The following is a 16,804-nucleotide window of genomic DNA, read 5'->3' on the forward strand; positions in this document are numbered from 1 at the left end:
TGCCCCACTGTATATAATAAAGTTCTATTATGAAGCTGAAATCAGAGAAGATGGCCCTTTTCTGTCGACCCATTGTATAAAACAAACAACCAAAACAAATTTATATAGCCAATAGTAAAAAAACAGGAAACTTTTTGTTAATTGGTTACTTTCCTGCAGTAGTGAATGGCGGAGGAAGAAGTCTTTATCAGTAGAAAAAGGTGTAAAACTTTTAAAAATACATTCAAAAATCCAAGAATGTAAGTCCTCCTTCATATTTTTAAAGCCATCACATAGAATCTCATTCTGGCCAGTTCTGTTCCCTGGGCCTTTTGTTTGATACAGCACTAAAGCACATGCACTAAATTGTGCAACGATTTGTTTTTCCTTGTTTTTGTTTAAATACATGCTATCTGCACAAGCGTATTGTGTTGTGCATATTTACTGATTATTGACCATAGGCTCCAGTAGCTGTTCCTAAGTCTTCTGATCAAGTTAATTAATAAAAGCCCAATATTGAGCCTAATACCTCATGTGTATTAACTCATTGGTGCTTCATCAGTGTTACAATTGCACATCAAGCAGGCTCCTTCACTTGCTGTTTTTTAAATCTTGTTTAAAAACACACTTATACTCTTTGGCCTTCGGCCCAGTGTGAGAGCTTAACTGTGATTTCAAGTTTGTTTTTATGTTACTTTTTTTAACTTGTACGACTCTTTTGTGTTTCCATTTAACTAACAAATAACTGGAATTTAACCAAAACACCATAAACAGAGAGCCAGAATTTCAACAGTACCGAATACAGAATCTGTGAAGTTGAGAATCTTCTTAACTGGAACGAATTCAAATTCTGCGTCAGTTTTCACAGTTCATGGAAGGTTACTGTGCTATCTGTAATCTGTAATCATCTGTAGCAATTTATTCTTTGAGTTATCCTCAACTACTGATCCAAGTCACAAACAAGTATCTTTGTCTTCTTTTCGCCCTCATGGTGCTTTATATTGTAAGGTAAAGACCCTGCAATAATACAGAGAAAACAGAAAAAATCCCAAATATCAGATGACCCCCTAGCTGCAAGCGCTTTGGCAACAGTGAGTAGAAGAAAAGTTGAATAAGGAGGAAACAAAAAGGAAAGTTTTAAGTCTGATCTTAGAAGTACAGAGGGTGTCTGTCTCCCGAACTTAAACTGGAAGCTGGTTCCACAGAACATGGGCCTGAAAGCTGAAAGTAGAATGTTTTTTAGCATCACTCAGTCCTACATTAGTCCTACATATTTCTCAATATGGGGATTGAGGGATATATCTTGGTCAAAAATAACTCCAAAAATAACTTCCAGTAACAGTCACAATGTTACTGGAAGCCAAGGTAATACCAATCAGGGTAAGCATCTGATTACATTTCTAAAAGTACAATAACCACAGTTTTATCTGAATTTAGAAGCAGGAAAGTAGAGGTCATCCAGGTCTTTGGCTTTAAGAAATTGCTATAGTTGTAATAATTGGTGTGTGTAATCAGACTTATATGATAGATAAAGTTGAGTATCATCTGCATAGCAGTGAAAATGTATACTATGCCTTCTAATGATACTGCATAGAGGAAGTGTGTATAAGGTGATCCTAGCACTGAACCCTGTCGAACACCATAATTAACCTTAGTGTGTGAAGAGGACTCTCCATTTACATGAATAAATAGGACTAATAATAGTAGTCCTATTTAGTGGACAGTGGTCTGTGTTATTTAATATCCTATTAAATAACACAGACCACTGTCCACTGTCAGAGGCCATAAGAAGATTGTAACCTTGACTAATGCTGTTTCTGTACAGAAAGGAATGTTTAATAATCTAGTGTTTTACGATTTGGTGCAGTTGTAGGTTTCTATTCTGTCTTTGTGATTTTTTTTTTTTTTTCTGTTTAAAACTTTTTTTTTTGTTGCTATTTTGTGCTTTGTTTTTTTGTGGTCTGGGAGCAGACACAGTCTCAAGGGGATGGGGTTTTGGAGGGATAATAGTTCCATCACAAACACAAAGGGGCCCAGAGGCTATCCCTGATGAAACCTGACCCCCACCTTGAATCTTTCACTTCTATCACATAACTCACCATTGTCTAATACATGTTACGCACCAGCCTCACAGTCTTGTCTGCTACCCCTGACTTCTTCATACTTCATTACAATTATTCTGTAGGCATCCTATCATATACTTTCTTTTGATCCACAAAGACACAGTGCAATTCCTTCTGATCTTCTCTATACTTCTCCATCAAAACTCCAAAGTCAAATACTGTAATATCTGCAGCACTCTTTCTCAACATAATGTCATACGGCTTCTCACTGATCACCTCTCTTCTTAACCAAGTTTTATCAACTATTTTCCATATGTCAATGGCATGGCTCATCAACTTTACTTTATTTGTTAATAATAATTTTTATATAGCTTTGTGTATGTATCCAAATCAATCTGAACTGAATTAATTCATTAATTCATTCATGTGTTAGCCTCCGATGGAAGGATGGATGGATAGATGGATGTAAATTAAAAGATGAGAAAGCAGCTTTTCTGGCAACAAAAGCTGCTTTTGTTGACAAAAAGGCAATAGATGAATTGTCAGAAGAATACTGTTGAATGTTAAATTGTGTAAATAAAAGAGAACAAAGTTTACGTAACTTTTATCCTGCCAGCTGGGTGAGTCTGTGACACTGGCAGCCACCAGTACTTTTGGGAACTAGCTGTAAAACATCTGCATCTCACTAGAGCTTTGGTACCATTATTACAGTAACCCTGTAAGGAAAAAAAAACAAACTTAAAGTGGACATGAAACATTACATGTATAAAGGCTCATTTATACCATTGAGACCTCTTAAAAGCTAACATAGATGTAACACTGTTTTTGTAGCTTGATAAATATGTGCACAAAGTTTTCAGAACATGTTTAATTTAGTGGCACCTTGTACAGAACGTGACTTCGCCAAGTTGGCTGAATAGATGCGGTCAGTAGACTAAGTTAGCTAACTCAGTTAACTGAGTTCGTTTCTGTTATTGTTCCATTATTGTGCTATCTACTGTACAATATAAAGCGCCTTGAGGCGACTTTTGTTGTGATTTGGCGCTATATAAATAAAATTGAATTGAATTGAATTGTTAGCTAACTAGTATCAGACCCAGTTCTTCATTGTCTGACTAGCTTCACTGACATGGGAAATCCACCTGTTAGCCATGAGGTTCAGGTTTGTAAAGAACTTTTTGAATGAGGACAGTGTGGAGGATAGTCCGTTTGATTCAGGTGACAGGTGGTGTACCAGCCCAACAAGCTAGAGTCAAAAACTCTGATTTTCCTCGTCTAGCAGGGTGTTCAAAGCAGCGCAATCAGGTGATGCGATAAGTGGTATTTTTTGCAATAAAACAATCTTTCTTTTCCCAAGCAGATCCAAACAGTTTACACCAGTGGTTAATACATGCACATCCCATCGCAAACATAACTGTGTTTTTTTACTGAAGCACAATCAGGAATCACATCAGCATATCTGCAGGAAAAATAGGTTCATATGTGTGGTAGATAGAAAAAAAATAGGTGGAGCTTCTGTTTCACTGCAACTAGACAGACAACAGAGAGCCACTGAGTGCTTAACAGTCAGAGAGAATTGAACAGAATATCCTTAGTTTTAACTTAAAATTCATGGTTGCAGCAAGGGGCAGCACAAAAGTGATCCCCATAAATTGATTTTTAGTTTTAGTGTCCTTATTTTCCCCTGAGGTATTGTTTCTGTTACTAGTTAGCTAACACAAACAATGTAACTCTATTACTAGCAACCAACCAACCCGGTGATGTCACAAGATGCTGCTAAACATGTTCTAAAATCTTTAACCACATATTTCTTGAGTCCAGCTACACAGAGTTATAGCTATGTCAGTTTTTGAGAGCCGGATATGGTATAAATTAGCCTTTATACATGCATTGTCCACTTTCCTTCCATCTGTATCAAGATTTTCATATTTTAAGCACAATGGGGTATAGTCTGCATATAATGGACATCGAAGGAATGCATTAACCTGACACACTGAGGGGGAAAAACTAAATGTTAATCGCTACCTTAAAATGTACCTTAACATCTCATTTGCCCTTCTCTTGTAGTTCTATGGAGCTCCAGAGTTCTATGAAGCAATGCTGAAGAACCTCAACATAGTGTTCACCACTCTCTTCTCTCTCGAATGTATTCTCAAGATAATTGCTTTTGGGCCACTGGTAGGTAGTCATTATAAAGCAACTCTAAATACTCTGAAAGGTAAAGAAGAACTCCTGATTTTATTGTATTTTTTTTTTCTTCAGAACTACCTAAAGGATGCTTGGAACGTGTTTGACTTTGTGACAGTGCTGGGAAGCATTACTGACATCCTAGTGACTGAAATCAATGTAAGAGCACTTTTTCCCACCCACTTCACTCTCACTTGAATATTTCATAGGATTCATGAACTACAGTTTAGAAAATTAACTGGGGTTTAGCAAACAAGCTAACTAGCCAGTGGTCATTCACTTGGCAGGGTCCAAAAAGGCTATATAGCTGGGTAGAATGGGTAGAAAGAAAGGATTTGAGGTAGTTATGTTTTGATACTATGCAATTATTACAGAGGACAGGTGTTTTTCTAAATCCGCATTAGAGTCATCTTCAGTGTGTGATATTCAGTTGAGTTATATTTTATACTGTTTTTGCATATTTTGTGGATAGTTTCTTTATTTATTCCAGACTTTTCAGTGTACTACAAGTTTATCTCTGTACACTTGTGTTTTGTGATTATATTGTGAATAAACTGGATGTTTGTATATGTATCTGCATGCGTGTAATTGCTGATTGTTATCAGTTTATGCTGTACAGTATGACTGTTTGTGTTCTCTTGCCTCTCCTTCCCCACTCTTTCTGTCATTCTACACATTTGTTGTTGATTGTCGTCAATGGTGTTGCCATGCCATGGTCCAAAAACATCACTAGACTACGGTGAGTGGGTTTCTGTAAATAAAACTGTTTCAGAACCATAACTATGATAAAAACATTTTCATGCTGGTGATGTAGGGAAAATAACCCCCATAAACCTGCTGTTTACATCTTGCCAGCAGTCTAATGACCTTCTAGCAAGATTTAAACTGCATCTTAAATCAGTAAGCTTTTTTTTACCCACAATATTTTATGGATTGTCTTTAGACTTCACAAAAATATACTAGGGGACATCAGTACTTGATATCCATGGTACCCAGGCTAAGAATTTGACCTTGACCTTCACTGTTAGTGCTCAAGGTCAAAGTGGACTTTGGAAAAAGGAAATTCAAAAAACTATATCATATGAAAGAAAGCATTCAAAGGTTTATACAACACACAAGTTTTGCACAACCACACACTTAAAATCTCAAATTTTTATAGCTTATAGAAGCCAAAGATTTCAGTCAGATCTGCTTCAGTGATATGGGTAAAGATAAGAAACTACACCATTCTAGTATATAATGCTTCAAGTTCATATGTCAAAGATCAGGATCACACGAATTAGGAAAAAGCTTCAGTTTCCATCAGATTATCTCTAAAGCAATATGTTGACTGCTTGGGGACATAAGCACTTTCTTTGTTTGAGTGCTTTATTCAAAACAGTATTATATCACCTCACAATGATGCAAAAAGGAAAATGTACTACATAGTTACTACAAACATACATAAATATAACTAATAGAGAATTCCATATTAACAACGCTGTAATGCTTACAACAATGTTAGTATGTTGTAATAAAAGAAGGCTGACTTCTGCAAGTTCTGATAAAAGTAGGGTTATGTCAACAACGACTCAAGTTTTACAGGGTCTTATTCCTCTTGCCAAGCTTGTTCCCTTGGCTGCAGTTTTGTTGATAGCAGTAAGGGACAGTGGGAATCTCATTTATTCATCCATTCATGCTCAACATTAATTAGATGACAAGGCAATTGGCTACCTTAAAGGAACCATAGTTACTCCCGCCATTTACCAAAGTGTATTCTCATAGAGGGGATCATATGATTTTTGGGGTTTTCCTGTATTATTGTAGTGTTAGAGTCCAATAATGCAGCCATTCCCCAACTCTCTGTGAATGGTACTCATGGCCATTGAATAGTGGTCATTGATCAATGGTCTTTGATCTGTGGTCGTTGATGGTCATGATAACTGCATATTAATGATCAAGAAACTGACCCCATGAGAAAAAAAATATTATCTGCTTCAAATTGATGCCATAGAGGTATCTAAAAATCTTAGACGGGTTTGAATCTCAGTGAAAATGTTGTGAATGTGATAAATGAAAAGGAAGTTACCTCAGATTTTTGAATTGATAACATCGGTGGATCTACCAAATACCTTGGACAAGTTTGACTCTGGGTGGCTGTAGCTCTGGTGGTAGAGCAGGTCACCTACTAACCGGAAGGTTTGCGGTTCAATCCCAGTCTGCTCCAGTCTGCATGCCAAATATCCTTGGTCAGGATACTAACCCCATGTTGCTCTCCAATGCATCCATTGCAGCATGAATGCCTGTGAATGTTAGATAGTAAGCACTAAAAAACAGCTTAGAAAAAAGTGCTTGGGTGAATATACACGATGTATAAAGTGCTTTGAGTGCTCAGATAGAGTAGAAAAGTGCTAAATAAGAACCAGTCCATTTACCATTCACTCCTGGTGACCTTAACCTCAAGGTCATACCATCGTTGTGTTTACTAGGAGGCTCCTTTGCTGATGGCTGTCAACCAGTCTGTGCATTGTTGTCTAAGTTTATGAATAAATGGTGCCATCTGGAAAGCCTTTGTGCCCCCTGTTAGTGATAATTCTTAAAGCACTGTGATGAACAGAATTTAGGCATCTTGAATGTATTGACCTTGTATGCTTTTGCCACATGTGATTGTTTGTAACCAGCTGACTTCCATAAGTGTGTTTAACATTGAGCAATGATATTTGGTGGGTAAGTGCTCCATATCTTGTCTGTATCTAACAGGACAGGCTGCTGAACCTGAGCTTTCTGAGGCTCTTTAGAGCTGCTCGACTCATCAAGCTGCTGAGGCAGGGATACACCATCCGCATTTTGCTGTGGACCTTTGTTCAGTCTTTTAAGGTGCTCATACACAATACAGTGCTTACACATTCTTGACTAGCCCTGATATTCACATTTTCTGTACACTTCCAAAGCCGCATACAGTAATTTCCCGCACATACTTCTACACTGCCTAGAAGAACTCAGAGTCGGTATTAAAAATGAAATACGTTTTGTTTCCTGTTGTTCCCTTTAGGCCCTGCCTTATGTTTGTTTACTGATTGCAATGCTGTTCTTTATCTACGCCATCATTGGAATGCAGGTGTGTGATGCTACTCTGTCAGAGAATGTGATATTAATGCAGTGATTTACCATTATAATATTGTGGCCTGAATCCATGTTTCTGCTCTAGGTGTTTGGCAACATTGAGCTGAATGAGGATACCGCTATAAATCACCACAACAACTTCCGCACATTCCTTCAGGCTCTCATGCTACTGTTCAGGTATACATAGCTTTAATATATACATTCCATAAGCACATTAAGCAAATAAATTTTATCACTCATTCGTAAATGCTGATCAGGTTTGATGAAGAGGCTTCATCAGTTATAAAACAAAATGGTGGAGAGTCACAGGTATTTAAACCCTAGTAGCAGTTGTTCTTTAAGAGAGTCTTTGATCTACTATTAATCATGTGCCTCATCACAATAGCCAAGGTGTGAGCAATTGTCATTATATCAATCATTATAACCAGAGGTTTATGAAACAACTGTGAGACACCTGATGCGACATGCAAGAGGGGGCTGAGGCACCTGGGAAGGGATATCAAAACTGCATTGTAGGCAGCTGATAGTGTCTTACGATGTCTGTTCAATGATGGTCATTCACAGTGGACATAGATGGCCTCTTTTACTTCTCTTTCAAACCATCTGTCCTCTGGGTCCAAAGTATGAACATTGGTAGCCTCCAAAGAGTGGCCTTTATCCTTTAGATCCAGATGTACAGCTGAGTCTTGTCGTGTCAAGGGGGCTCTTCTATGTTGAAGCCATCCGTTTATGAAGTGGCTGTTTGGTTTCTCCAATGTAGAGGTCCAAGCGCTCCTCGCTGCACTGCTCATCATACACTGTGTTGCTTATTTTGTGTTTGGGAGCAGCACACAAAAATGTCAGTACAAATATTTACTGAGTATACATTCCTAGTTTCCCATACAGTCCAGATCAAAAGTTTAAGACCACTTGAAAAATGGCAGAAAATAATATTTTGCATGGTTGGAACTTTTTATCAGCTGTAAAACAGTCTGTTTCAGTTTAAGTGGTGTTTCTAATAAATTGCATGCTAACAAAAAGTTTTGTCTCATTCATATTTCTTCTTGTTGCATGTTGAAGCTCTACTTGGAACCTTGTTAAGATCCAACCATCCGGGCACTTGGTTATGGCGTTCCATGTATGCCCTGCTTGCTAACATCTTTCACCCTGCTGTTATGTGCAGGATTGTCTCAGGGGCATCTTAACACAGCCTGCACCTGGGGTCTTGCCTGGTATGGTAGACCCTCCATGGATCTTGTGTTCAGGGCTTGTTCCTGTGCTGCTATGATTAGTGCCTCTGTGCTGTCTTTCAGTCCAGCTTTGTCCAGCTATGAATAGGATTTCTGGATGTAGCCACTTCCTCTATCTGCCGGTGGTACATACCATGCAAGGGCTTGTCCTTCCATGATGGTTCCTCCACTTTCTTAGGTTTCTGCTGCCTGAGGTATTCACTGAGCACGTGGTCGGTTGGGGCCATCTTCCTGATGTTTCTTGTCTCATCTTGGACTGTGGTACTGACACTCACCAGTCCCTGGCCTCCTTCCTTCCATTTAGCATACAGCCTCAGGGTGCTGGACTTGGAGTGAAACCCTCCATGCATGATCAGGAGCTTCCTGGTCTTGATGTCAGTGGCTTCCATGTCCTCCTTTGGCCAGCCTATTATCCCAGCAGGGTCTCGATCATGGGCAGAGAATAAGTGTTGATACCCTTGATCTTGTTCTTACCATTCAGCTGACTCCTCAGGACTTGCCTGACACTCTGCAGGTACTTTTTTTGCTTTTCTAGTGCCCTCTTCATGGTTCCCATTTGCCTGTGGGATCCCCAGGTACTTGTAGCTGTCCTCTATGTCTGCATTGTTGCCTTCTGGTAGTTCGATCCCCTGAGTTCTGACTACCTTCCCTCTCTTTGTTATCATCCGACTACACCTCTCCAGTCCGAACGACATTCCAATGTTATAGCTGTATATCTTGGTGGTGTGGATCAGTGAATCAATGTCTTGTTCGCTCTTGGCATACAGGTTGATGTCATCCATGTACAGGAGGTGGCTGACAATTGCTTCATTCCATAGTCGGTATCCGTAGCCAGTCTTGTTAATGATCTCGCTGAGAGGATTCAGGCCCATGCATAACAGCAGTGGGGTAGATCCCGCACTTGATGGCGACTTGTGCTATCAGCTTGAAGTTGGCCTCTAGTGTTGTTTGCCACACCCCCATGAGTCCCTGATTAAGGCTCTTAGGGTCCTGTTGATCTTGTACAGTTCTAGGCATTCCAGGATCCAGGTGTGGGATATCGAATCATAGGCCTTCTTGAAGTCAATCCAGGTGCACAGGTTGGTCAGTCTGGTCTTGCAATCTCAGGTGACTGCTCTGTCTGCCAGTAGCTGGTGTTTTGCTCCTCTGATATTCTTGCTGTGATGTCTGACAGGAGCTTCCATGTGGTACTGTTTTTCAAGATTCAAGATTTTTATTTGCCATTTGCACACAGGACCAACAGTCCATGCACATTGGAATTCTGCTGCAGAGCTCTCCAGGTCAAGTTACATTTTTTACAAGGTAAAAACAAAGCAACTAAAAAAGAGAAATAAAGCAAAGATTGGAACAATCATAGTATTTACTATATACAAAACACACTGTACAGAGAGGGTTGTAATACACTTCCTAGTATTGCACACATAATATTGCACATTTTCACAAATCTGTTTCACAGATCTGTTTCAGTGAGTATATTGTACATTAATCAGTGATTTGTCCCATTGTATATTGAAATGAGGTGAGGTAGTGCTGTGTTATTTTAAGTGTTCAGTGTTTTTTTTTTTTTTTTTTTATGCCATCAGTCTGACTGTTGTGTGTTCAGTGTTATGTTGAGTATTCAGTGTTTGTATTTTGCCATGAGTCTGATAGTTGCGGGGAAGAAGCTGTTGAAAAACCTTGTTCTGTGTGTGATGATGCTGTCCGCTCTGTTTTGTCTCAGGTTGTATGTATAGTTGTGTGTCTGAGCAGAAGGTGAGCTGGATGGTGTGGGTCCCTGGTAATTCTCTCTGCTCTTTTTCGGCAGCGTTGTGTGTACAGAGAGTCCATGGAAGGAAGTTTTGTTCCTATGATCCTCTCTGCAGACTTTATGAGTCTTTACTGTTACGCAGGTTATTGGCCGGTAGTTGGATAGGACTGGTCCCTTCTGGGGGTCCTTGAGGATCAGGACTGTCTGGCCTTCAGTTAGCCATTCTGGGTGTCTCTCATCAGCTAGCAGCTGGTTCATTTGTACTGCCAGATGCTCATGGAGTACCGTCAGCTTCTTCAGCCAGTAGGCATGAACCATGCCGGGGCCTGGTGCTGTCCAACTCTTCATACTGGAGACCCTTTCTTGAATATCTGCCACTGTGATGGTTACTAAACCCTGTTCAGGGAGGTCTCTGTGGTCTGCTCTCAGATCCACTAGCCACTGAGTATTGCTGTTATGGATGGCATCCTTCTCCCATGTGTTCTTCCAGTATTGCTCTGTCTCCAGCCTTGGTGGTGCTGTTCTCTTCTGTTCCCTTGCCACTGAGAGTACACCTTGGCTGGTTCTGTGGAGAACAACTGGTTTATTCTCCTGCCTTCAATCTCTTTGGTGTATCTCTTCAAGCGGCTGGCCAAGGCTGTGAGTCGTTGCTTGGCAGTTTCCAAGGCCTCAGGTATGGACAGCTTGCTGTATTTCTTAGGCACCTTCTTCATTGCACCTTTCTGCAGCTCTGATAGTTGGCTATCCCCCCTCCATGCTATCTTGATCTTGGTCTCTAGTCTCCTTCTCCATGGTGGGTACTGCTCCTTGTAGCTGTTCAGCTTGTAGCCAAACATCTAACTGATAACTGTTGCCGTGGTGTAGATCAGTTGGTTAGCCTTGGTAATAGTTGAGGTAGGTAATTGTCCTTAGTGCTGCATTCACAACATCTAGTAGGTTACTTCACGTAAGGTACTTCACATAGTCTACAGAGGATCCAGGTTTCAAGCTTCACCATGATTCTATCTCTCAGGTCAGTTCCTCTCGTACTCAACAATCCTTCTTCCATTGCAATTGGGGCTTGCTACCCTATCTTGGGTGGGGGGTGATGATATCTCCCCCCTGACCTGTCGTCCTGGCTCGCCCCTAGACATAGCATGTGTTTTGTACCTCATCAATCTCTGGCCTTGAGAGCAGCTCTTTCTTCTGAATGTTGGAACACTGAGCTACTAGTTGTTTTGCCGTCAATCTGGTTGCTGGGTATCAAAGATTCCATAGGTATACAGCGCCACATATATATACATACACACACACACACACACACACACATATATATATATATATATATATATATATATATATATATATATATATATATATATATATATATATATATACACATACATATATACAGTGTTGGGAAGGTTACTTTTAAAATGTATTCCACTACAGAATACTGAATACATGCCCCAAAATGTATTCAGTAACGTATTCCGCTACGTTACTCAATGAGAGTAACGTATTCTGAATACTTTGGAATACTTAATATATTATCATGCCGTTTACAACTACATGAATGTCCTATTGCTGTGATTTATTACTGTTACTGAAGGTCCGCGGCTCAAACGTAGTAAAGGGACCTCTGGCTAATACGCCGGGTTCGTGTCGGGCTGGTAGCCGAAAACTAGCTTTACTTTGTTGTCTGGGTCAACTTTGCTTGCCAGAGACAGAGAGAGCGTTGAAAGGCTGCTCCAACGGAACTTATTTTTCCGGAGGAAAACACGAACACAGTGTACAGTTGAGTCTTAATAGCGTATTTACAAATGGGCTCCTCAGGCACTCTTCTTGGCTGCAGTGGTTATTATTATATTTACATGCTTCCAGCTCCCGTTTTTGCTCCGTGACAGCTCGGACTTTTCCTTTCTCTCCTCCCTCGCCACAGACACATAACGGGTATGGTAGTCCATTCTCCCTGCAGCACGGACTACACTGCCCATCAGGCTACATGCTTTAGAGCTATGCCTGTAGCATTCTGCCTTTAGCTTAGCACAACAACAACAACAAAAAGCGCCTCTCACCCATGAAACACGCAGAGAGAGAGCGCGTCACCCTGTAACCATGGCAACCGTAACGCTGCCGCCTGGAACAACAGAACGTAGCTGTCAAACAAACCCAAACAATCCTGACCATGACAATATGAAACAGGGAAGTACCGCTGTGTATTCCATTTATTTCAACAAAGTAACTGTATTCTGAATACCACCTTTTTAAACGGTAACTGTAACGGAATACAGTTACTCATATTTTGTATTCTGAATACGTAACGGCGGTACATGTATTCCGTTACTCCCCTCAACACTGCATATATATATATATATATATATATATATATATATATATATATATATATATATATATATATATATATATATATATATATATATATATATATATATATATGTGTGTGTGTGTGTATATAAAAAACACCCAGCACGCCCCTGCGGGCGGTTTTATCCTTCAAGCTCGGGTCCTCTACCAGAGGCCTGGGAGCTTGAGGGTCCCATGCAGTATCTTAGCTGTTCCCAGGACTGCGCTCTTCTGGACAGAGATGTCCGATGTTGTTCCCGGGATCTGCTGGAGCCACTCGCCTAGCTTGGGAGTCACCGCACCTAGTGCTCCCATTACCACGGGGACCACCGTTACCTTCACCCTCCACATCCTCTCGAACTCTTCTCTGAGCCCTTGGTATTTCTCCAGCTTCTCGTGTTCCTTCTTCCTGATATTGCTGTCATTTGGAACCGCTACATCGATCACTACGGCTGTCTTCTCCTGTTTGTCTACCACCACTATGTCCGGTTGGTTAGCCACCACCATTTTGTCTGTCTGTATCTGGAAGTCCCACAGGATCTTAGCTCGGTCATTCTCCACCACCCTTGGGGGCATCTCCCATTTTGACCTTGGGACTTCCAGGTTATACTCGGCACAGATGTTCCTGTACACTATGCCAGCCACTTGGTTATGGCGTTCCATGTATGCCTTGCCTGCTAGCATCTTGCACCCTGCTGTTATGTGCTGGATTGTCTCTGGGGCATCTTTACACAGCCTGCACCTGGGGTCTTGCCTGGTGTGATAGACCCCAGGCTCTATGGATCTTGTACTCAGAGCTTGTTCTTGTGCTGCCATGATCAGTGCCTCTGTGCTGTCTTTCAGTCCAGCTTTGTCCAGCCACTGGTAGGATTTCTGGATATCAGCCACCTCCTCTATCTGCCGGTGGTACATACCATGCAGGGGCCTGTCCTTCCATGATGGTTCCTCGTCTCCCTCCTCTTTCTTGGGTTTCTGCTGCCTGAGGTATTCACTGAGCACTCGGTCAGTTGGGGCCATCTTCCCAATGTTCGTTGTCTCATCCTGGACTGTGGTGCTGACACTCACCAGTCCCCGGCCCCCTTCCTTCCGCTTAGCGTACAGCCTCAGGGTGCTCGACTTGGGGTGAAACCCTCCATACATGGTAAGGAGCTTTCTTGTCTTTATGTCAGTGGCTTCTATCTCCTCCTTTGGCCAGCCTATTACCCCAGCAGGGTACCTGATCACGGGCAGGGCGTAGGTGTTGATGGCCTGGATCTTGTTCTTACCGTTCAGCTGACTCCTCAGGACTTGCCTGACCCTCTGCAGGTATTTGGTGGTTGCAGCCTTTCTAGCGGCCTCTTCATGGTTTCCATTCGCCTCATGGGATCCCCAGGTACTTGTAACTGTCCTCTATGTCTGCATAGGATGAGGGACCTACATATATATACATATATACATACATACATACATACACACACACATATATATATATATATATATATATATATATATATATATATATATATATATATATATATATATAGATATATATATATATATATATATATATAAAATGTTACGGGTCCGAAATTGAGGACGAGAGTAAAACAATGATGGTCCAGAAGAGGTCAATCAAACAATTGATTTTAATGAATACACGCAGCGTGGGGAGACGTACACTGGAAACCATCTGTCGTAAATCCCCACCCAAAAATACACTTCAGATTGCTTTTATAACATCAGGGTATTATGACGCCCCTCATGCGCTTACAAGCACATAATTTGCATCTTAAGAACATTCTTTGCCCCCTGTACAGACAATGATCTATTCTAAGAAATAAATGCAGACACAGAAGTTCCCCTTTCTGGCATCCTCTTTCAAATATGGTGATGATCTCAGGCCTTTGAGGTCCCCATGGACTTGTCTTCCTCTTTATGTCACCTGTTGCTAGGCAAACTCAAATGCAACAAGAAGCTGAATACATTCAGGCCTTCACTCAGCTACTATTTTACTGTAACAATATACTCAGCATATAAGCTTTTAAGATTATAGATTTAACTCAACGATTTAAAGTGGTTGTAACTGCACCTGTAATAAACATGTTAATATTTGATTATGGTAACCCCTGTAATACAAATTATAACATAATGCCAGCAACTTCAATAAATGCTTGGATGAAATGATAATTAATGCAATGATAAAGATGATGGTTATGTAAAATAATCCCTGTAATTCCACAATTCCCTTCTCTTGACGCTCTCTTCCAGAGACGTCACTACACCATTTTCTTGTGTCACTCTTCGACCCACTCTGTCACCTCTGGATCCATTAATGGCATCCATCCATTCCCAGGTCCACCGCCTTCGCTCTGACCCTCTCTAGCCGTCCCCTGACTCAGCAAATCAGACAATAACCTCATGTCATCTAGATGGTCCAGTAATAAAACGCCAGCTCCCACTTGAAAACACTTCATGCTTAAGTGGTCTCTGCCCCTTTCCTGGGTCCCTCTCTAGTGGAAATCTAGTGGAATGGACCCTCGTCATCAATCACTAAGTAAACTGAATTGGCACAGGTCTCAAATAAGAAGCAGAAGACACTTGGGCCCTCGCTCAGGCCTGCTACTAGATTTATGTGTATTGTAAGCATGCATGCAATTAACCTGCTATGTTCTCATCTTCCCTCAACATATATCACCTGGACACTCTCACCAGTGAAGCTTAAAACCCTCTTGGATAGAACATCAACTCTAAACTAGCACAGATATGCAATGTGTATAAAATGAACTAAACCTGTGAATAGAATGAATGTGATGACAAACCTATTCAATGCAATATGAACCCTGTAAACAATATTACTGGTAAACAATGTTGTATAAAAAATTTCTGAATCCCCACATTTCCCGTGTTATACCCTGTTCTTGGTATACCATTTTATTTCATTTTTGCTGCTCTTAATGTAATGATACATTCTAATTTATACTTTATCAGACTTAACCAAAATATATATAAGCTTTCTCCCTTTGCTTCTGTTTTAAACAAAAACTTGGTCACTTCAACAAGCATTTGTTATTCTGTACCTGCATTTTATGTAATAAGACTAATTTAGAGCTGCATGTGTTATCCCAATATTTTACATGTCACACAGTTTAGTTACCACCAAACTCCTATTCAGTTCCTCTTGTCTGTCACTTGTTACCGGGCCAGCTCAACTTCAGTTAACCCTTGTATGGTGTTCGGGTCTATGAGACCCATGCCATTTAGAGGCCGTTGCCCCTTTAGGCAGTATATACCATCAAAACCTGCAAAATATGGTATAAGGATAAGTACACTTGATTAGAACTGATTTTATTTTTTTTATAACATTTTATTGACAAAAAACGAGAAGCACATTAATTCATAAATGTGATCGAACAAAGGTAAAAGGAAAAAATTAACCATGTTTGCTGTTCACATGGCTCGCAATTGGGATAAAGTAAACATCTGTTGAGTAATTTAACATAAAATTGTTTGATAGTGTTAATTGGAAAGCCAAAACTCTAGCGGGTCCACCAGACCCATGAACACTGGCTGAGTAACAAAAATACGAACACCATACAAGGGTCAAAAGCTAAAGGAATTTCAGGCCCTGGGCCTCACCTATGTTTATTTAATCTCCAATATTATTCATTTGAGTCAGCGAAACTTTTAACATCCTCATAAAAGCTCTCCTCTACCCTAGAAATAAATCTATTTACTATCTGTTTCTAAAGCCTACATTATAACAACTTATTCTAAAAGTCAAAAAGAAATCACACATTTTCTACTCATAAAGTCTTCACTATTTTTCCCCAAAGCATATCCTTTATTCCCACAGTTTCCCTTTAAGTTTGGTGTACAACTTCTGATTAACACCAGCAATTTATCTTCTAAACCGAATTCAGTTCATTTTACTCCTTTCTTTAGAATTAACAATCTCTGCCCCAGTTTTACCATATCTAAATTCTCAAACAACCCCAATAGTTATAAAATCATACTAAAACCCATTTTAAATTAAACAAATTAAATCTTAAACCCCTCTCTTTTTTGACACATCTCATGTGGCAAAAAACTCAAAATGCTTCACCCAAGCATAGGAAATTAAAAGGGAAAAAAGGTTAGTCATATCATATCATTTCTCAGAACACTTCCGCCAT

The 16,804-nt window shown here is 40.2% G+C and overlaps 1 protein-coding gene across 1 annotated transcript in view; it reads left to right on the forward strand.

The window, feature by feature from the left end:
• Nucleotides 1-16,804, forward strand: part of cacna1ba (calcium channel, voltage-dependent, N type, alpha 1B subunit, a) — a 340,688-nt gene that overhangs the window by 185,205 nt on the left and 138,679 nt on the right. The window contains exons 30-35 of the mRNA XM_039620693.1: nucleotides 4,110-4,220; nucleotides 4,305-4,388; nucleotides 4,963-4,968; nucleotides 6,969-7,085; nucleotides 7,261-7,326; nucleotides 7,417-7,508. Coding sequence (XP_039476627.1) covers nucleotides 4,110-4,220; nucleotides 4,305-4,388; nucleotides 4,963-4,968; nucleotides 6,969-7,085; nucleotides 7,261-7,326; nucleotides 7,417-7,508 — 476 coding nt within the window. The remainder of the gene's footprint in view (nucleotides 1-4,109; nucleotides 4,221-4,304; nucleotides 4,389-4,962; nucleotides 4,969-6,968; nucleotides 7,086-7,260; nucleotides 7,327-7,416; nucleotides 7,509-16,804) is intronic.

Source organism: Oreochromis aureus, linkage group 12, assembly GCF_013358895.1.
Source record: "Oreochromis aureus strain Israel breed Guangdong linkage group 12, ZZ_aureus, whole genome shotgun sequence".
Lineage (NCBI taxonomy): Eukaryota > Metazoa > Chordata > Actinopteri > Cichliformes > Cichlidae > Oreochromis > Oreochromis aureus.